At 42.4% G+C, this 22,726-nt stretch overlaps 1 protein-coding gene across 4 annotated transcripts in view; it reads right to left on the bottom strand.

Moving 5' to 3' along the window:
• Positions 1-22,726, bottom strand: part of OMA1 (OMA1 zinc metallopeptidase) — an 89,145-nt gene that overhangs the window by 37,398 nt on the left and 29,021 nt on the right. For all 4 annotated transcript variants that reach the window (XM_004699636.2, XM_045291952.1, XM_045291954.1 and 1 more), the window contains one exon: positions 17,720-17,794. In XM_004699636.2, the coding sequence (XP_004699693.1) occupies positions 17,720-17,794 (75 nt within the window). The remainder of the gene's footprint in view (positions 1-17,719; positions 17,795-22,726) is intronic.

Below are 22,726 nucleotides of genomic sequence, written 5' to 3'. Positions count from 1 at the left end.
ATCAAGGGTTCACGAGGGAGGGAGGGGAAAAATGAGCTGATACCGAGGGCTCAAGTAGAAAGCTAATGTTTTGAGAATGAGGATGGCAACAAATGTACAAATGTGCTTGACACAATGGATGGATTTATAGATTGTGATAAGAGTTGTAAGAGCCCCCAATATTTTTTAAAAGACAATAGAATTGTAACCAAAATCATGAGACATTGTAAACATACAATTGATCTGACCAAAAAAAATTGGAAAGATAAATACTCAATATACCTCGCACGTTCATGAATTATCTCACTATATGGGGGATACACAGGGGACACAACCTTGCTTGCTAAAAGCCAAGAGGGCCTGAAGCACTTACTGATTAAAATCAAAGGCTACAGTCTTCTTTATAGATTTACTCCACAAAACAAACATATTCACATCTGGATTAATAACTGACATTATCATACAAGGAGAAAAGATTGTAGTTGTTAAGGGTTTCATTTTACTTAGACCCATCATCAACACCCACAGAAGCAGCGGTCTAGAAATAAACAGCGTATTGCATGAAGCAACTTTGCTGCACAAAACGAAACTCTGTTTAATTCTGCCTCGTGGTGACCCTATCAGACGGGGCAGACCTCCCCCTGTGGGTTTCTGGGACTAACTCTTTCTGGGGATAGAGAGCCCTGGCTTTCTGCCTCCGCTGCAAAATGGGCTATTGAAAATGTTACTTTGAGGTGCCCCAAACCTACAACAATCAACTCACAATTGTTTTTGTTTTTAATTTTAATTTTATTTTATTGGGGGCTCTTACCACAATGCATACATATATCCATTTTGTCAGACACATCTTTACATATGTTGTCATCATCTTTTTCACCACATTTTCTTTCTACTTGAGCCCCTGGCATGAGCTCCTGATTTTCCCCCTCCCACCCCCATACCCCTTTGATAATTTATAAATTGTTCTTTTTTTTTCTTTCATGTTTTATACCGGCTGCTGTCGCATTTCACCCACTTTTCGGCTGTCCGTCCCTCTGGGATGGGGGCCACACATTGATGATATGGGTTGTTTTGTTTTACATTTTGCTTATGTAAATATGCATCTTATATTTCTCTGAAATGAAATAAAGTTTTTGGCCTTTTTAACAGAAAAGAGAGAGAGAGGTAAATGGTGTTGGAAGAAGATATTAAATATACCATGGACGGCCTGAAGAGTTAACAGATTTGTCCTGCATGCAGTAAACAGCCAGAACAGCTCTTAGCAGAGAGGATGGTGAGCCTGCTGTGTCACACGCTGCAGATGTCCTGGGAGCAGGACAGCAAGTGTAGCAGAGGGTCAGTGAGGAGGAGGAAGCCGCCACCGCATGGACTGGCTCAGGGCTTCGACAAGGGTTCAAGCACGGCCACGGGGAGGCGCACAGACGGGCAGCGTTTCTCTGCTGCACCTCACGTTGCCAATTAGTTGGAACCAAGTTGATGGCACCTAATAACAACAACATTACACTTATCAAAAGTGTATTTATCTGGCATTTCTTTAACCTAAAAGTACTAATCAAAATACAAGTAGAATATTTCCCTATTTAATCTCTAAGAAACACAGCTGAAGGCAATTTTTGAAGTAATATTTGATATGCAAAAATAGAGGAAATTAATCATCCCAACAGACAAAATGTAAAATATCCCAAAAGGAACTGAGACATCTGCTTACATATTAAGATAAAAGTGCCTTTGCTTCACTCGGCATCCTAAAATCTGGTTCAAAGACCCAGTACAGGCAGAGGATTTTGTTGTAAAAATGAGTGCTGTATCCACAGTACTCCAGGCCCAGTAAGGCTGTGTAACTTACTGAACGCCACATAGCTAGGATCTGAACACAGGTATTCCACGTCTGCAGTCGATGAGGCTGGGCCCATAATTAGATCTGCGTTTCGGATCCTGCATGTGCAAGAATGAAACCAAAGCACTGGGCTGTCAGGACTGAACGAATACGTCGTGTAATGCAGCCGGTCCAGAACCTAACCCACAGGACAGTTCTAGTCATTCTTCTCCCTGGTGAGTAACTAGAAACCTATGACCAGTGCAGGATGCTAGATTTGATCATAAGAGATGATGTCCTGAGTTTACAAGTAAAGGAGGACCTCGTTTAATTCAGTCTATAATGTCAATATACATGAATATGCATTGAGGGACATATTAACTGACAACAAATGTGCTACTATACAAATTAGAAACTCAGTGGGATATGATCATAATAAAGAGTAGAGCAATATAAACGAATTTGAACATTTTGTAATGCTTAAGCACTACAGAACATTTTATAACTAAATCTAGACCAAGTGTATCCTACCTATAGCCAAAATTCTCATTAGAAATATAAACATGAAAAGTAATCCTGAATTTCTGCATTGTCTTGATTTGATTCTGCTATTAGCAGTTCTAGATCTTTTTTTGGAATGCCATCAACATCCTACACCTGTCGCAGGGATTCTAGGATCCCTCCCTGTATTCCATGTACACATGTGGTAGGCACAGTAATTATCTGAGACAGTACTACAAACGGCTGTGACAGGAAGGCAGTTCGATTCTGAGAGCTAGAATACAGGAAGGCTACAGTGCACTTTACATGGCTCAAAGCAGTGGTGAAAATGCGAGAATCTGCTTTGGGACTTCTGGGAGTTAGCTCCTTGTCTGGGGGTGAATCTCACCAGATACCCTGGGGCTTCTTCCCTCAGCAGCACGGAGTGGTGACCAGCTCGACTTGGGAGAAAGGAAAGTGGCGGAAGGACCTGGCCTGCCCGCTCTTGTTTGGAAGATGGGCGTAACGAGGGTTTGTGGTGAGAGACCTGAGGTCCAAAGCGTACACAGATCAGCCTAATATAGAAGGAAAGAAGTACACACAAACGCGCACCTGAGAGCTACAGTTCCTTAGCTCCTTGTCAGAGGGCCATTCTCCCAGGACCCTCTGGGCAGAGGTTTGTTTGTCTGCTTCCTGTTTGTATCATGTATGATTTTCTCTATATGAAGCCCAGGACACATCGCTCTCTAGAGACAGTAAGTGGATTGATAATCACCTAGGGCATGGCAGGGAAGGATGGAGGGAAATGGGGAGCTAACAAGGAGTGTAAGAAGAGCATGTTCTGAAATTGACTGTGGTGATGATGTCACAAATCGTGTTAATATGACTGATTAATTAAACTATAGCCCAATAAAAATATAATAATAGTAGCTATGGCCAATTACCTTAAAGCCAGTACTGTCGAAGACCAGAACTGTTTCCAGCAGACTAGAATACGATAGAAAGTTTGATTTCAGAAATGAAAGGCCCACCTGGTATGGCAGGGGAGATTAGGGGAACTGGGGAGCTAACACCGATGAGTACAAGAATGGCAAAGCGTTCTAAAACTGTGGTGAGAATTATACAACTCTTCTTGATGTGATTAACCCATTGAATTATATGCTGTGCGAATTATATGCCAATAAAACTGTTGGAAAAAACTTACAAATATGTAACTATTTCAGAACTAAGTGGTGCTGAATCTGGAACAGAAAGAAAGGAAGGAAGGCATCTCTGTGAGATCTTTGAGAAGCTACTTAATTGCCCCATCCCTGAACTTACCCATAACATGAGGGCAATAATAATAAGGATCCCATTAGGTAACTGTGAAGATTAAATGAGTTAGCACACATAAGACACTCTGGCTGGTGCCTCTCAAAAAGCTCACTGCCACTGAATCAGTGCTGACTCATATGGACCCCAGAAGAGAGGGCAGGACTGCCCTGTGGGGCTTAGGAGATTGTAACTCCACGGAAGTAGAAAGCCCTGTCTACTTCCTACTGGGGGCTGGTGGTTTCAAACTATTGACCTCCTAGTTAGCAGTCTAACGAGTAACCACTACACCACCAGAGGTCCTTAAATAGTGCCGAGCAGGTAGAAAAAATGTTAGTGATTATTCTCATCAATGTTATCAATACTATCATTGTGATCATCACCTATCCAGAAACTGTCTCATTCGCAAACTCTAAGAGGTTTATCATTTCTCCCAATAATGCCGATGACACCATTTGTTAGAGCTCAATTTTAATTTGTAACCCATAGCTTCTCTAAACAATATTTGACCTAGTCAATAATTAGAAATTTTTCTTTTCTAATTGGAAGTGACATTGTTGCCAGATGGTCTCAGCTAAACCCTCCCCAACACTTGTCAATCCCTCATAAAACAAGCCACATCATTTATCAAAAACTAGTTCCTGAGCCCCAAGATAAAGGCAAAGTGGGAGCCTTCCATTATGAGCAGGTTTTCCGGGGGTGCCTTTGCCCATGGTTCTGTTGCTTTTGATCACCAACATGGCAATCCGGCAATCAAGACAGTAAATTAAGCTTAAGTAAAGGTTCGTGTATTTTCCCCCCTAGGTAATATTTCACTCTAAGAGTGAACATTTGGACTTCACTCAGACCATTAAAAAATCCACTGCCATCAAGTCACCTCATCCCAACCCGACTTAGGGTTTCTGAGGCTGCCAGTCCCCTGAAGAGTAGCCAAGCTCACTGGAACTGCTGGCCTGGCAGTTAGCAAGCCATCAGTTGGCCTACAGTTCCACCAGGCTCCTTCGTTCACATCACAGCAACCAAAAAATTAAAGGAATACACAAAAGTCTGTCAAATTTCTCTGGGTGATACAATTAGGCCAAAGCAAGATTTTATCTAAGATGTATCTACTTGAATCAAGAACATTGATAGCATACCTATTCAAATGAAATGTTCTCCTGCCTTCCTGTTTTTTCCTTGTTAAATAAATCTTTAAGCACAGAACCGAGGAGCCCTGGTAGTGCAGTGGTGACTCGTTGGTCAGCAGTGGGGCTTTCCCTGAAACTCAGAGGGCAGATCTACCCTGTCCCACAGGGGTGCGAGGAGTCAGCATCTATTGACGGCCGTGAGAGGAGCCCAGAAGATAAGACGTGACTCCACGTGACCTGGGTAAAGCAGGCTCTGCTACAAACTAGGTATGTGCTCTTGGACAAATCGCTCATCTCTTTGGACCTTAGTGCTCCTTTTTAAAAAAATAGATCAAATTCTCTCCAATTTTCCTTCCTGTTTCAAAATGCTATGATTCTGTAATCTATTGTTTTTTAAAAAGCTGAAAATGTTGAATTTTCCTTGATTTCCATGGTGCCAGCAGATTTTGCTTGTTACCCAATTTCCTCACTAGATGGTGCTATCTACACAGGTATCTCATGCTACTGGCCAAAACCAGTTAGCAGTGTTTCTCAGCAAAGGGTGCTTACAGGATTGGGGGGCTTTTCCCTTGGGAAGATACACATCTCCCCTCTCCTTAAACACCAGTAGCCCCCTCCCAAATCACTGTGACAATCAGACACAAGGACCTCCTAGGAGAAAGGCATGGCCCCCGTTTTACAACACTGCAAGAAATTAAAAGGGTAGAGCAAAACAGCAATGCGCGCAGAGCTTCCATTTACTCCGCAGTAACTACCCCAGGAAACGGCGGACTGAGAAAGCACAGAGGCCTCCGGGTTCTGGATGAGAGCTGCGGGGCTGGCGAAGCAAGGTGAGCAAAGAAGCACGGGGTTCAGAGTCCGGGAGAATGGGCCCACTAACATCAGGAGCACTGGCTCATCTCTGCCATTGGGGGGCAGGGCCGGGGAGCACACTAGAGAACACAGAAAGGGAGTGAACCTGTCTAGCGGCAGCAGCACAAGAGTGGCATGTGAGCTCACGGGCTGAGCACGGGAGGGTGGAAGGAGGCCCTGGCCTTACAAGAGTGCTGTTGCACCCTGCCGAGGCTCCATACAGGCTGGCATCAGCACTGGGAAGAGCTGTCGCAGCAGCAGGGCGAGGGAAACATTTTGGATGACTCCCAGCCCAGGATGGGATACCATGGAAGAATCTGTGCCGGAGCACCTGCCCAGGCAGGAAAGATACAGAGAGACCCGCACCTTTGCCACAGGAAAACTGAACACCATTTATGTCAGCTCAGCATCGGGAACAGGCTAAGAGCCTGTCCCCACCTCACCTGTGCATGCATATTAAATTCCAGGGAGGAAGCATTCAGAACCCCCGTGTTAGCAGTGAAAAATCCCTAAGGTCAAAAGAGTGCTCCAGTGGTTCTCAAAACACACCAGAGCAACTGCCACTGCGCCATTCAAACCAGTGGAGAGCCTGTGGGGTGGGCAGGGCTGCCCCCTGGGCTTCGTGCACTGTGAGCCTCTGTGGAGGCAGGCTGCTGCTTCTTTCTCCCAGGGGGTGGCTGGTGAGTGCAGGCCTCAGCCTTTAGGTTGCCAGCTGGGCGCTTAGCCACTGTGCTACCAGGATACCAAATAAAAGTTTCCCTCAAAAGCCAGAATATTCAGTTTAAAGTTTTAAAAAAAGAAAACAAATTGGACCACATTCAAGCAGAATAGTAAGCCACACAAAATCGCAAGGGGTCCATCAAAAGTAAAATATGAAGGAGGAAATTTATCCAATGGAGGTTAGAAAAATGAACTGAATTGAAAATTTTCAGACTATGGACATGAATATTTTTAAAGAAAGAAAAAAGTACACAAAAAAACCAACAGGCCAAGATTAGGAAGCAAACAGAGGAACAAAAATGAAACACTCAACAGAAAATTGAAAACATAAAAACAAAAAAGCCAAAGGGAGCTACTGGAACTGAAGCATGTCTTACTCACTGCGCTCGGGTTGATTGCGACTCCTAATGACCTTTCTATGGGGCAGAGCAGAACAGCCCCTGTGGGTTTCCAGGGCTTAGAAAGCCTCATGTTTCGCCCACAGAGCAGCTTAGTGGTTTTATTTCTTACTACTGGTCCTCTTGTATGCTCTATATATTTTGGCCATGATGAATTTTCAAGTCCTGGAATAAGCCATTGTTTCAGTTTGAACCTGGCTGTTTGAAAAGTTAAAAATCTATACCCACCTACCAAGCCTTGAGGACGATATTCCTGCTCAGAGCAGCCAATGCACAGAGAGGAGCATATGGCCGGCCCCACCACAGGACACAACATCCCTCACTGACCCATAGCCCTATGAGGGACAACACTGGAGACACAGTTCTGGAATTGTGCCCGATCTGACCCCATCACACCGAGGGGAAACACTAAGGGTTTGCAACAGAACAGCAAGGGGAGCAAAGCAAAGAAGTCCCCAGGGAATACCAAAAATAGACTTTGAGGCCAGGGTGTGGTACCCCACAGACTCGACCTGCCAGAATACACTCCTAAAGGTCAACAAACAGACCTTGAGCTATTTACAGGCTTTTTTTTTTTTTCTGTCATTGGTTTTGTTGTTGTTGTTTTGTTTTCTTTTGTTGCTTGTTTTGCTCAGTCTTGTTTTTGTGCATATTATTTTCTCTGCGGGTCTATCTAGATAAGATAGGCGGGATAAACAATCTGGAGGAGAAAACACGTGACCAAAGGTTCCAGGGGGACATGGGAGATGGGGAGGTGGGGCAAAGGAAGTGGGTGTTAACAAGCCCAGGGACAAGGGAACAAGTGATCCAAAATCGGTGGCAAGGAGGATATAGGGGGCCTGATAGGGCTTGATCAAGGGCTTGATCAAAAAGAATTACTGAAACCCAAATGAAGGCTGAGCATGATAGTGGGACAAGAGGAAAGTAAAGGGAAATGGAGGAAAGAATTAGGAGGCAAAGGGCATTTATAGAGGTCTAAATACAGGCATGTACATATGTAAATATATTTATATATGATGATGGGGAAATAGATCTATGTGCACATATTTGTAGGTTTAGCATTGAGGTAGCAGATGGACAATGTGTCTCTACTCAAGTACTCCCTCAACGCAAGTACACTTTCTTCTATTAAACTGGCATTCTGTGATGCTCACCTTCCTGACAAGATCACTGAAGACAAATGGGTGCATAAGCAAATGTGGTGAAGAAAGCTGGTGGTGCCCAGCTATCAAAAGATATAGCATCTGAGGTATTAAGGCTTGAAGGTAAACAAGCGGCCATCTAGCTGAGAAGCAACAAAGCCCACATAGAGGAAGCACACCAGCTTGTGTGATCACAAGATGTCAAAGGGATCAAGTACCAGGCATCAAATTGTGAATGAGCGGGAGTGCAGAGCGGAGACCCAAAGCCCATCTGTAGGCAACTGGGCATCCCCTTACAGAAGGGTCACGGGGAGGAGATGAGCCAGTCAGAGTGCGGTATAGCAATGATGAAACATACAACTTTGCTCTAGTTTTTTAATGCTTCCTCCCCCCACTATCATGACCCCAACATGCTCATGTATTAAAATACTTGATTTTAAGATGTCAATTCTTCTTGAATTGATTCATATATTTAATCAAAGTCCCACCAGACTCTTATTATAGAAATTAATGAGTTGGCTCTAAAATGTATGTAAATGCAAAATGTGTATCTACAATTGTATAAATGCATACACAACATAAAACAATCATGAAAAAATAATTAGAAGGCTCCTGCTTCTGGATTTTAGACTCTACACTAATCAAGAAAGTATGGTATTGCGATAATATTTAACAAAAAATAGCATTAAAACACAATAGAGTACAGAAACAGAGCCACACAAATAAAATTTTCACAGTGATTTGAAAAATAGGACCAAAGGAATTCAATGGGAACAAGCAGATAAATAAAATAAAAATGAACCTTGTCCTCTATTCAAAGCCATCCAAAATAGATAGGAATGTTAAAGGGAAAAGCACAAAGTTGCAAGAAGGTAACAGATTATTTTCACAAGCTGAGTTCATGTTGTTAACTGGCTCAACTGTTGGCAAGTTCATGTACAATAGAACAAAACTTCGCTGCCTGGTCCTGTGCTAGCCCATAATGAGTTGTGGATTGGAGCATTACCATCTATAAAATTTCCCCTGACTGATTTTCAGAAGTAGATTTACCGGGCTTTTCTTCCTTGTCCAAAGTAGTCTGTTCAGCAGCATAACACGTAAGTCTCCACTGACCAAAGAACGGTGACTGCACAAGAGGTGCTGGGAGGTTGAGAGCCTTCCTCTTTTTTGTTCCACTGACCCTCTACTTTACCAAGTGTGTAAGGGTTCTTGAGAGAGACAAAGCCAGATTGCTAATAATTAAATAGCTAGCTAGATAGCTAGATAGATAGATAGATAGATAGATAGATAGATAGATAGATAGAACAGTTAAATTATAAAGCAGTACAAGTGGCTCCATACAATTCAAATGTGTTAGACAGTTGTGAGACACTGGAAGTCCTTCAAGTCTTGAGAGCCGCCAGGTAGAGATTCAGGCCATCTGGGCACAGGCAGCCAACAGTCAGCCAGGTCACCAACAGTCAGTCCCCAGCTCAAGCAATGTATACTCCAGTAGTGTGGCGAAGCAGGTCTTGAAAGAACCTCAAATTACAGCGACACAGTCCACAGGTTAGGTGTCCCACAGGTAGTGTAGCTTGCAAATTGAGGCACAGAACAAGCAAGGCAGCTGCACACTGGTCCGATGATCAAAGAGCGAGAGACAAGAAAAGCCAGGCTCGCCGAGCGATTTATCTCTCTGCCCTTCAATCAACCCCACATGTGTTTATCGGCGAGGCTGGCACAATAAACTACCTCACCAAGCATGATGATTTTCTCCAAGGGCAGGTCCCTTTCGATAAGTGCCCACAGTACTAGAGAGGACATCTCACCACAATCGCTGCTAAGGGGCAAAGACATACCCATTTGTCCCTCTGGAAGGTCATGGTATCATCAATACTATTTGCCAACACCATAATTCACAGGCATTAATTTTATGCAGTGAGGTGATTGAAAGTGCTATGGCTTGGGTCAGGGGCCTCTTAGTCCTTGAAGTGATCTTTATCTTTTAATACTTTAAATGTCTTATGCAGCAGATCTGCCATGGATATTGACTGTAGATGCAAGTAAAATGAAATCCTTGTCTCCTTGGATCTTTCTACATTTAGCACGATGTTGCTTATTGGTTATGTTGGGACTTTTTGGTTTTCTTTATTGCAGGCCTTCTGGGATGGCAAGTGGCTTTAGGAGGCTCTATTCTCCTCCTCTGAGTGGTGAGCCATGCCCTCAACCCCATTCTTCTGCTCCATGGGCTTGGCAGCCCCACCTTCTCATCTTTGAGCCAAGGTTCTACGCTCTTGGAGCACTGACATGGCAGTCCCACGTGCTGGGACCAAACTGACAACTATCTGAAAACTAGGAGGCCCCAGCCTTTGAAACGCAGATCATGGCCTTGAGTTCTGAAACCAAGAGGCCTGCTTCTTTTGCTCTTCCCAACACTCTAATGTTCTCCAAGCTGCGCCAAGGATGACACTCTTCTCTTCTTGGCCTGCTTCCTGCCTGTGAATTCGAAGAGGCATCAGGCTGACAGTGTGCTTTCCTTGCATTCAGTCTTTCTCTGTCCCCTTCAGCGTCGGCTGTGACTCCCCTGTGTGGGAAATGGTTAGCTACAGCAGTCACAGCCGTATCTGTTTTACTAAAGCCTGTGTAGCCACGTCATTGATGAACATTCTAAAGTATGTCTTTAGTTTGTAGAATAAAATTTTTCAAATCTTTTTTAAGTTTGTTTTTTTTCATTTGAACACATCATTTTTAAGTCGATTGCTTTCCTCTCATGTTTTTCAAGCGGCAAAAAGAAATCACTCTATCCCTTTAAGAACTTGTTTAGAAATCTCCTGAGCCAGATATCCGAGTTTATCACTTACAAGTTCTGTTTTCCACCAAACATTTGAACATAATCAAAAAAGGTTTTTGTCACTGCATAAAAACATTGCCACTCCAGGCGGCCAGCTAGCTCAGAAGCAACAAAGCCCACATGGAAGAAGCACACCAGCCTGTGTGATCACGAGGTATCGAAGGGATGAGGTATCAGGCATCAAAGAACAAGAAATCATATTGTGAATGAGCAGGATTGCGGAGTGGGGACCCAAAGCCCATCTGTAGGCAACTGGACATCCCCTTATGGAAAGGTTACCAGGAGGAGAGGAGCCAGTTGAGCCAGTCAGTGTGCAGTGTAGCAACGATGAAACATACAACTTTCCTCTAGTTCTTAAATGCTTCCTCCCTGCCCCCACACCCCACTATCGTGATCCCAATTTTTAATGCTTCCTCCCCACCACTATCGTGATCCCAATTTTGCCTCACAAATCTGGCTAGACCAGAAGATGGACACTGGTACAGATAAGAACTGGAAACACAGGGAATCCAGGATGGATGATCCCTTCAGGACCAGTGGTGAGAGTGGCAATACCAGGAGGGTGGAGGGAGGGTGGGTTGGAAAGGGGGAACCTATTACAAGGATCTACATATAACCTCCTCCCTGGGGGATGGACAACAGAAAAGTGGGTCAAGGGAGATGTCGGACAGTATAAGATATGACAAAATAATAATTTATAAATTATCAAGGGTACATGAGGGAGGTGGGAGCAGGGAAGGAGGGGGAAAATTGAGGAGCTGATGCCAGGGTCTTACGTGGAGAGCAAATGTTTTGAGAATGATGAGGGTAACAAATGAACAAATGAACAAATGTGCTTTATACAATTGATGTATGTATGGATTGTGATAAGAGTTGTATGAGCCCCGAATAAAATGATTTTTTAAAAGTTGCCATTCCTCCAATGTCCAATCATGTGTTCATCATTTTCTTTTAAAGCCTCACGAGAATCACATCTAATGTGTTCACAGTTCTAGCAACATTCTTTTGCTGGTGATATGGACTTTCTCTACAGCTCTCCACTCTTCCTTCTGAGCCCTCCTCAGAATTGCCTTTGTCCTCCTTACTACGAGGCATCTTAAAACGTTTCCACCCTTCTTCATCCATTACCCAATCCCAAAACCACTTTCACATTTTAGGTATGCGTTAGAACAGCATCTCACTCTTCCATTACCAAATTCAGTCTGTTATCTAGTGCTGCTATAACAGAAATATCATCAATGGGTGGTTTTAAGAAGTAAAAGTTTATTTTCTCAGTTGTGGGGACTAGAAGTCTAAACTTTGGGCTGCACTCTGTATGGTGGGCAGTTTGAAACCAGCAGCAGCTGCGAGGAGAACCTGGGCTTTCTACTCTGTAAGTTATAGCCTCGGACACCTGCAGGGGTCACTGTGAGTCCGCAGCGACCTGGTGGCAGTGAGTCTGGTTTGGCTCTAGAGGAAGGCTTTCTGTCTCTGGAGGAAAGTCCTTGTGTCGTTTAACTTTGGCTTCTAGACAATATTCATGTGGGTTGGCAACTCTCTTCTACCATCCTTGCTTCACTTGCTTGAATATTTCAAGAGAGACCAACTCGAGACACCAAAAACGCAAACCAAACCCTTTGGCATGAGTCAATTCTGACTCACAGTGGTCCCACAGGACAGAGTAGAAATGTTCCCTGGGTTTCCAAGGCTGTAAATCTTTATGAAAGTAAGCAGCCTCATTTTTCTCCCAAGGAGCAGTTCATGAGTTCAAATTGCAGGCCCTGTAGTTAACAGTGGAACGTGTAACCAATTATAATACCAGGGCTCCCTACTCAAAACACACCCTAAACTAATTCTGTCTCAATTGTGTAACAAATGGGATCATACACACAGGCACAGAAGCTAGGATTTATACAACATATCTTTGGGAGGGTGGGGGGTGGGAACAATTCAATCGTTAACAAATAGGAATCAAGTAATTGTATTTAAGAGATGGCATTTTTGTATCTTAGCTGCTTCATAACAAAGACATTCCCTGTATCACTATGTATTCATGACTTAACAATCTTTCTCTCCCTTAAACTATATACCATAATATCGCAAATGGCAAAAGGCAAAAGGTCACCCAATCAGAAACATGCATACATTTACTGTGCTTTAGAAAATGTAATCATATTTATCTTTCCAAAAGAGTCTTTTAAAAAAATAGCTTACAGAGCATAAATAATTAAATAAATACCAACAGATCTAATTTCATTCTAATTTACTAACTGATCTAATTTCATTCTTACTTTTAAAATAAAACAACAAAAAACTATTTTCTACTTTAAAAAAACATAAAATTTTGAGATAGCTTATCAAGGCACTCAACAACACAAAAATTAGCATTTGATTATTCAGAGTAGTAGTTCCCCAACCTGCCTATGCATTAGAATCACTTGGCAAATCCTAGTCAGATTCCAAGCCTTATCATAAATCTACTGCCTCAGAATTTTTAAAGTATGAGCCTTCATTATGCATATATGTATTTTTAAAGTTCCAAAAACAATATACTCAAACCTTATACTACGCAAGAAAGTGCCAAGTTTAAAAAGCAAAGCAATGATCATTTTGGCCAAATTAACAAAAATTCCATGGAAAACACTGCTGAGTGGATCTAAAGCAAAGGCATTCTCATATGTTGTTCATGAGATTTGCTATTAACATTCTGGAATAATTATAGGAGTGTAAATGCTAGCAATTTTCCTTTATAAATCTATCCTATAGAACTAAAATATCGATAGTGATAAGAGTTGTATGAGCCCCCAATAAAATGATTTTTAAAAAGGAGAACTAAAACATCAAGGAACATAAGGATTTATGTACAAGGATATGTATTTCAGAATGATTTGAAATCAACAATGAAAAATAGAAATAACTATCCACTGATAAGAAAATAGTTATAGCAATTAGAACTTTGCACAGGACAGAATATTACGGAGCCTTGGTAGCACAGTGATTAGACACTCAGCTGCAAACTGTCAGCAGTTCGAGGCCCCCAGTGGCTCCGTGGGAGAGCAGACCTAGCAATCTGCTCCCTTCAGGTGACCACCTAGGCAAAAATAAGGCAGTCAGGACTGGCTCAAATGTCACACCCAACCCTATTGTAAAAGATTAAGTCACGTTCCTCTTCTAACACTATTGCACCAGAAGGAGCCCACAGTCCCTTATACAATAAGACTGTTCCTGCCAAGAGGAATTATAAATCCGGATAAAAGATAAAGAATATAGGCTTGATGATATTGAAGAGCTACGAGTCAGTCAAAACTGGAAAAGTCAAAATTCCATAAATGAGGAAAGCTCACGGAAGTGAACCTTGTTTTCTGTGTATTGCTCTTCAAAATCTATTCAGAATCTACAGTAAAAGGCAGCAATCTGAGACTATGGACAGAACACAGCAGAAATCCAAGCAGAACGGGGCAACTAGGGATAGCTTCAGCTGTCTATAAGTGCTAGAGAGCCGAAATGTGGAAATTAGATTGCCAAAACAGCGAAATTTGAAAAGGTCAATGTCAAGAGACAAGGAAAGTACACATCCAGGACATTCAATTCTAATTCACCAAAGCACCTGATGATTTTTAAACTTAATCGGACAAAACAAACCAAACCCATGGCCATCGAGTTGATTCTAACTCACAAAGACCCTCTAGAACAGAGCAGACCTGCTCCCTAGGGTTTCCAAGGCTGTAAATCTTTATAGGAGCAGACAGCCTCATTTTTCTCCCAAGGAGTTGCTGGTGGATTCAAACTGCTGATCTTATCATTATCAACTCAACTTGCAACCCACTAAACCACTAGGAAAAGGGGTATATAAATAAGCTAAATAAAAAAGTGGTCTAACCTGTGCTCCAGTGTTCATATTGGCACAGTTCACAATTGCAAAACACTGGAAACAACCCAAATTTCTATCAACAGTAGAACGGATCGAAAAACTGTGGTACAAAAAAAAATACAAAAAAACTGGTACATGTACATACCCTGGAGTACTATGCATCCTTAAAAGCAGTGATGAATGCATGAAACACATTGTCGCATGGGAAGAACAGGAGGAAATTATGCTAAGCCAAGTAAGCCAAGCACAAAAGGGCAGGTACAACATGAGTCCACTGAGGTACCTTAAAAAAAATGGGGCATAGGGGAAAAGTTACTATATACATACATTCCTGGGGTGAGATCCTGGTACTATGGCAGGGGCCAAACCCAATCCAGGGATACAGATGGCAGTCAACTATATAGGAGGGGTAAAGAAAGAGGGGGAAAAAAGACATGGGGGGAGGGGGGAGGGCATCGTTTATTTCTCCACAGGAGAAGCAGAGAGAGACCAGGCTTCAACCCAATGCACCAAGACGTGAATACAGCATACCGGTATGTACCAGGGAACCAATGGAGAGGTCTATGGGGCCGGCCCCAATCCCAAGTTTGTGGACACACACACCCCCTCCCCCAGAAGAACACACTTGAGGACCACACTGAAGCTACAGCGTGGGCAGAGGGGCACGTCTGATTCGAGCGCACAGGAGAAACAAAGAGGGATGGAGAGGGAAGGGAACACATCCTGGCCCAGCAAGCTACAAGGACGATGTTCCTGCTCAGAGCACACAATGCACAGAGGACCATAGGGCCTGCCCCACCACAAGACACCATGTCCCTCACTGAACCACAGCGCAATGAGGGGCAACACTGGAGACACAGTGCAGGAAATGTGTCCAATCTGACCCCTTCACACTGGGGCAAAACACTAAAGGCATGCAACAGAACAGCAAGGGGAGCAAAGTGATGAATTCCCCGGGGAATATCAAAAACAGACTTTGAAGACACAGTGCGGTACCCCACGAGACTCCACTGGAAAACACTTGTAAAAGCCAACAAAGAAACCTTGAACTATTATAGGCTTTTCCATTTTTGTCAGTGGCTTTTTCTGTAGTTGTTACTTTGTTTTTGATTTTTGTTGTTGTTATTGTTTTGTTAGGTTTTGCCTGGTTTTTGCACTTAATTTCTCTGCATGTCTATCTAGATAAGCATAACAAAAATAATGTAGGAGACATATGAGAGTCTAGCACATATGTAATCCTAATGCCATAAGAGGAAAAGAAAAAAAACAGAGCAAAATATGAACCAACGATATGCTGTCTACACTAAACCATTAAAAAACTCAACTAGTGAGAAAGTCATGAGTAGAAAAAGACATACCAAGCAAACAGTAAAGTATTCAGTAAAGTATTTATTTGGCTATATTAATGCCAAATAAAATAGATTTCAAGATAAAGAGTATTATCAGAGATAAGAAAGATACTTCATAATGACAAAGAAGTCAATTAAGTCAGAAATAATCCTAATGTGTACTTACCTAACTCAATGCCCTAAAATCCACCAGAAAAACTAACAGAACTAAAAGGAAAAATGTAAAGTTACACAAGTAATAGTTACAGATTTCAAAACGTCTCCCCAGTAACAAGTAGCCAAGCAGATAAATAAACCCAAAAAATGTAGCATTGTGGTTGTCAGGTGACAGCAAATTGCTTCTAACTCACACCAACTCTCCGTAGATGCGAGCAGATCTTCACCATCTACCTGAATCTCACGGCATCTCTCGACCGTATGTCCAGCAACTGCGAAACACACACACGTTCCCCAGTCACCGAGGAAAACCAAGTCCTGGGCCATCAAACAAGTCCTCATGGATTCAAAGACTGAAATTGTATAAAGTCTATTCTCTTACCACAAATGGATTAAATTAGAAATCGGCAATAATAAAACATCTACACCAGCCACAGTACTGGCATAGTAAAGCCTCACCTCTAAACAACCTAAAGGTCAAATTAAAAAATCACAAAACACATTAGAAAATCTCCTGATCTACATAATAGAGAAAATGCAGTGCACATCTAAAATTTTCTTAGATGTAGCTAAAGAAACACATAGTAGGGCCAAAAAAAACTAAGGCAGTTTACCTCATTAACAGATTAAACGAATGTTTAGAGAATTCATGGGTTCACTCAAGGAGCCCAAGGAGCCAAGGACGGGGGTGCAGAGGGGGTAAGCTGTCCACACCAAATCCCGAGTCATTCCTGATTCTGACCTGTAACCTGTTCCTTTCCTCGCTCAAAAAACTCACTGCCAGTGAGTCGATGCGGACTCAAAGCCCCCTACACGACTGAGCAGACAGGAGTAGAAAGCCTGCCGTTCTCTGAGGAATGGCTGGGGGTTTAGAACTGCTGACTTTGTGGTTCTTCACACCAGGGCTCCTATACTTCACTAATAGTCCCATAAAAAAACAGTCAATAGTGTCTGTGAGTTCTGTGTGGACATGGCAATGAACTGTCAAACCCAGCAGAGGAGCAGAGAGCACTGGGACAGCTGGTATCAGAATTGGAAAAAAGATGAGAGACCAGGAGGGATAGCTGACTTGTGCCTGGGCTGATGCTGATGGTGACTCTCTTCCCGGTGTGAAATGACAGGGGCTCAGACACCTCTGTCTTTACACATACCAACAACTGTGAAGACGGCACAAGACCCGGCAGCGTTTCAGCCTGTCGTCCGCGGCATTGCCATGAGTGGGAGCTCACGTAGCAGCAGCTAAACCACCACCACCACCGTGTTTATTGTTTTAAACAGTAAACCCTGTCTGCTCAGCCAACTTGTTCCAAGTGGGGAGAAAGAGCTACACGTCCATCTTAATTACTCAAAAACCTCCTTGCAGCCAAGAAGTCGGGGAGAAGAGTGAACTACATGGCAGTAGCTGTCTAGAGGGAACAGGTTGAAAAAGACAGGTGGGAAAACGGCATATCTGTGTTTTTTATTTTAATTTACAGATTTCAAGTAACTCAAAACATTTACATATATAAAAATCATTTCCAATAAAAGATCAAGACTTTAATATCACCTGAGAACTACTCTTTTTATGAATTTTGTCAAATTAGAACTCAGCCTCATTAATGCAGTCCAACTCCCATTCTCTGCTCATGTCAGACAGGAAAGCAACACAGATTGATCTTTTACGTACTTTGTAGACACTGGGCATCCCAACGGTTAAACCCTTCCTTTACCTTTGCAGCAAGCTGTAGTCCAATCCTGTCAGCTTCGGCCTCCAGTGTTCTACTGTATGGCCTATCAAACATATACTAAGAAGAAATAAAAAAGAAAGGATCCATTAAGGTGAATTATTTCATGACAAAAGGGAAACAGAGTGAGATTTTTGAAACTAATCTGATAGAAATCAACGATAAGGCCTTATATTCTCTATGATAAATATTTTAAAGATACCAGGATATAAAACAAAGTACTGCAATTATTTCCTCCATAGAAATTAATACTTTCACAAGATGCAAGGAGGGGTGTTACCTACAAATGTCTAGACAATCTGTAGTATTATAAATAGTTGACTACACTTTTCTAATTATAATTTCCACCTACTGTGTAGAGCTTTCCCTTAGAAATTTTATTGATACAGGCTTTTAATAGAGCCAAAGAACATTTAATCTTCTAGTTTTAAAATAAAATTGAAAACGAGAGGAATAGCCAGCAATACTACTAGATTTATTTTAGTTAGAAAATTAACCATATAACAGAATGTTATTTCTTTGATAAATTACCTTACTTTCCTCTTTTTTCCTACTAAATATTGATTAGTTAGGAAAATGAAATTTTCTTCTGACAAATGAAAAAACTACAAATAGATACTATACCTTTAATTTTCTTAATTACTTCTATTTATATTAATGCTTTCCAGTTAAATTCTAATTTTCAGTAAGTACTAAAATTTTGTAGGAGATGGATCAATAAGCAGGACTTTTGAGAAAAGAGCTATTAATTGAGAAAGCAATTTTTCAGAGGTAGCTACATGTCAGTGATGGTTAGAAATAATACAATCAATCTGACCTACAACATATGACCACTATATATTGCCTTCTTCCTTCTTAATCACAGCTGGTTTAGGTTGATGAAGCATATTCTACAGTGTCTGTATGCTCCCTGGGCAGTTTGCAGATGTCTCGTCGTCTAGGGACAATAAAACCAAAGGCAAACTCACCACCACCGAGTCAATCCCGAGTCATAACGAGTCAACAGATCAAAGAACTGCCCCGTGGGGATTCTGAGGCTACACATCTTTAACAGAACAGAAAGCCCCATCTTTCTCTGCAGAGGGGCTGGGGAGTTCAAGCTGCTCACCAGGTTAGCAGCCCAACATGTAACCCACTATGCCACCAGGGCTCCTGAGAGTGACTGAAAAGCGGGGGCTTCAAAAAAAGAACTCAGTCATTTGGCATGACAAAGCCCATGAGGTTAATGTTTGAGGTAGTTTATTGTGACAACCTGGCCGATAAACACATGTGGGGTTAATTAAAGGGCAGAGGGATAAATGGTTGGGTGAGCCACGCCTTTCTAGTTCTCAGGTCTCTTGCTTTGTGATGGTCGGATCAGTGTTCAGCTGCCTTAGCCAGTTCCCTGCTTCAGCTGGCAAGGCTCATTTCCTACAAGATATCCCTGAGGAGAAGCCACATGGATCTACCCCAATGCAGCCCTGGGTGCTGGAGCATCTGTGTGGAGACCCCTGCCAGTGCTGAGATGCTTACACATTCACTGACCTGGCTTTCCTCCTGCAGTCGGTGTCATAGTGTGTGTTTTGTGAGATGGAGGAGGACTTTGTGGGTTGGTGTTGGGCATATGGGTTAATGTTGGACTTGTGGGCTTGGGTAGCACTGGGTTGGGATGTTTTCTTGATGCACACTTAACCTTTATATAAAAGTCTCTCTTTTATATAAAGTTTTATATAAAAGTCTCTCTTTTATACACAAGTTTCTGTGGATTTGTTTCTCTAACATCCCCAGACTAACACAATGTTCTACATGTTAGCTGGTGAGTAGCATCTGGGGTATACAAACCTTTTTCTTGGTTTTTCTGCTTAGAGTAATTGTCTCACATAATATTTGTCCTTTTGTGACTGACTAACTTCTCTGAGCCTAATGTTCTCCAGGTTTATCCATGTCATGAGGCACATCGTGGTATCACCATTGATTTTCAGCAATGTATAGTCTTCCATTGTGTGTATGTCCAACTTTTCTTTCTCCATTCTACTGAGGGGCATTTGGGTTGTTTCTAACTTCTTGCTATTATGAACACTGCTGCAATGAATCCACGAGTGCATGTGTCTGTTTGTGTTACGGATCTTCTTTAGGGTATGCACCTAGCAGAGGTATCGCTGACTCATATAGAATGTCTATTCCCGGTTGTTTGAGGTAGCGCCTTAGCACATTGTCCAATGGTTGTACTTCACTTCTTCACTTTCAGCAAGCAGGGTTATGCCATCCATATATTACAGGGTGTTAATGAGTCTTCCTCCAATCCTGATACCATGTTCTTCTCCATACAGTCCAGCTTCTTGCATAATTTGCTCAGTATGAAAATTATATTCCACATTATATTTCTTAATAAATACAAAAGCACATAACCTTTGCACACATCTTTCCTATTTTTAGGAACCCTTTCTGCCGCAGCCCTTTCTGCTGTTTGGACGACTACCTTCTTGGTCTATGTAAGGTGCTACATGAGCATAATTAAGGGTTCTTCTTCATGATTTGTTATGAGCCACACATTTGAATGCCTTTGCATAACCAGTAAAACAAAGGTAAGCCTTTTTCGAGTATCTGCTTTTAGTCATGATTCAGCACTGATATCCTTCATTCCACCTCCTCTTCTAAATCCAGCTTGAAATTCTGGCAGCTCCTGTCAGACAGACTTACTGAAGCCACTTTTAAATTTTCATTTGCTACGTTTCTGTGGGTAGAGGCCTGGGATAGTATTCAACACCCTAAAATGCAAATGACAGCCCCTCAAAGCAAGTACTTATCCAGTTCAAAATACCTATAACGTGAAGGTTGAGAAAGCCTGCTTTCAGAGTATGAGTTAATCTTTGCAAGGATTAAATACTCAAATCGTAACTTTAGAGGACCCAGAATTATTATCCCAAGTTCACAGTTTAAGAAAACAAGCCCTACAGAGGTAAAGTAACCTGTCCAACTTCTGTAAACTGTAGGTCCAAGGGAGCCCATGTTACGCGGGTTGACTACAAAAACAAATCCAGTGACATTCGTATACCATATATACTCATGCATAAGCCGAGTTTGTTCAGCACATTTTTTATGCAGTTTTTGTGATAAAATTAGGTGCCTTGCTGATATTCAGGTCAGCTTATACTCGAGTGTATACAGTATATTTAAGAAAGAGATATCAAGACAGTATCTCAGCACAGTTCAACTCAAATCCCTAAGTCTGCTGCGGTCCATCAGCCCTTGTCAGATCAGGTAGCCCTGCCATGAAGCAGAACGCAGAGGCAGAGCCACAGGGCAGGGAGTCAGGCAGCTCCAGTCAGTGGAAACTTGACAGGGCTCTGGCAGGGTCAGTTCAGTGGCAGAGTCCCAGCAAGTAAGGAAAGCAAACAGGGAGAGGGAAAGGGAGGTTCCCCATTCTCCTGGTTAACACAAGGCCACAGCCCCAAGAAGGCACCATTAGGCTCTGACCTCATTGCCAGGTGGGATTCCACCCCTACACTTTCACACATTCAAACTGACATTAATCATCTGACTACATGGAGCCCAAATTCAAACACAGGTCCCGCGGATCAGAATCTGCATCCTTAACTACCGCACAGGACAAATCTATAATCTCCTTAATGTGCAGATGTTACACACTCAGTAATTATTTGCTATTAAATGCAAGCTATGTTGAGAGCTCTTAACCTTAGCACTTAGGAGTTCTACAAGGCTGCTCCAATGTACCCGTGCCTTTAAGACTGCAAAACTGGCCATCCCCAATGGTAAAGGGAGGGCTTCTGGCACGTGACTGGCAGCAGTTCCCTCCCCCAGTGGCTTCACAATCAGCAGTCCCTTCTGCCCTCCAAGCACAATGAGCAAGGCTTTCTAGGCAGAAAAACAGCTCCTTGTCAGCAAAAGATGCCCAGGAAGGGAGCTTTAATTTGGGGGGAGGGAGGGAAGGAATTTAAAACACGAGTAATCCCTACTTAATTTTCAGGTTATTGTTAAACTGAATAGTTACACTGAAGTGGCAGAATTCACCAAATGTTTCAAGTATGAAAAAGAACTACAAGTAGCATCTCAACTACAAGTAGTTCTTTTTCAGTAGAGAAAAAGCAATCTGCTGGTAGATATGAGAAAGACTATGTTGCCTCCTTTGACTTCGCCATAGGTTAGTGGCAGAAACAAAGGATAAAACCCGCTATCCCACAGCCAAACAGAAACCCTGGCGGCACACTGTCTAAGCACTTAGCTGCTGCTGGCAAACTGCTGACTTTGAACCCACTAACCACAGCAAACTCAGGACCCACCCAAGGGAACAGGTTTCTTCATAACCCAGTAAGCAGTCCTTCGTTGTTTTCCCTTTAAGAATCTTTAGTATAAATGAAACCGAATGATATGGTAACCCTGAATAAAAGACTTATTCGATATCAAAAGCAATTTATCTAAAAGAATTTTGCACATTAGATTTAAACAGCACCCAGATGGCACTAGGATGGGTGCTCCACGAAACATTAAATAGAGGACAGATTGTTCCTAAATAACCAGACCTCCCAGGACAGGGGGAAATATCTGAAGAGAGATATAAAATAATCAATCACAGTTAGCAAAATAGTGATCAAGATTGCAAGACCTACTTCCAATAGTGCCATCTTCTGAACAAAATGAGAGACTCCAGGGATTTTATGAACTGATCATTATACATACACCGTATATACTCGTGTATAAGCTAAGTGTTTCAGCACATTTTTTATGCAGCTGTTGTGCTAAAATGAGGTGCCTCAGCTGAAATCCGGGTCAGCTTATACTCAAGTATATACGGTACATACATACATAGGCACTGTACTGATTAAATTGTTTTTCAACAGACCCCTGTGTGGAGGAAGGGGTGGAGCCCAGCCTATCAATCAGGTCACAACCTCATGATGCCTCCTTCCCAGAGGGACTGTGGTGTACAGAGTGGTAAGGCAGGCTTCGGCCAACTCTGGACCCGTCAAAGTTCACAGCTCGAAGACCCCCCCC

Source organism: Echinops telfairi, unplaced genomic scaffold (genome assembly GCF_000313985.2).
Source record: "Echinops telfairi isolate 266 unplaced genomic scaffold, ASM31398v2 ScPeMD7_443;HRSCAF=831, whole genome shotgun sequence".
Taxonomy (NCBI): Eukaryota; Metazoa; Chordata; class Mammalia; order Afrosoricida; family Tenrecidae; genus Echinops; species Echinops telfairi.
This window is presented reverse-complemented; position numbering and strand designations above follow the sequence as displayed.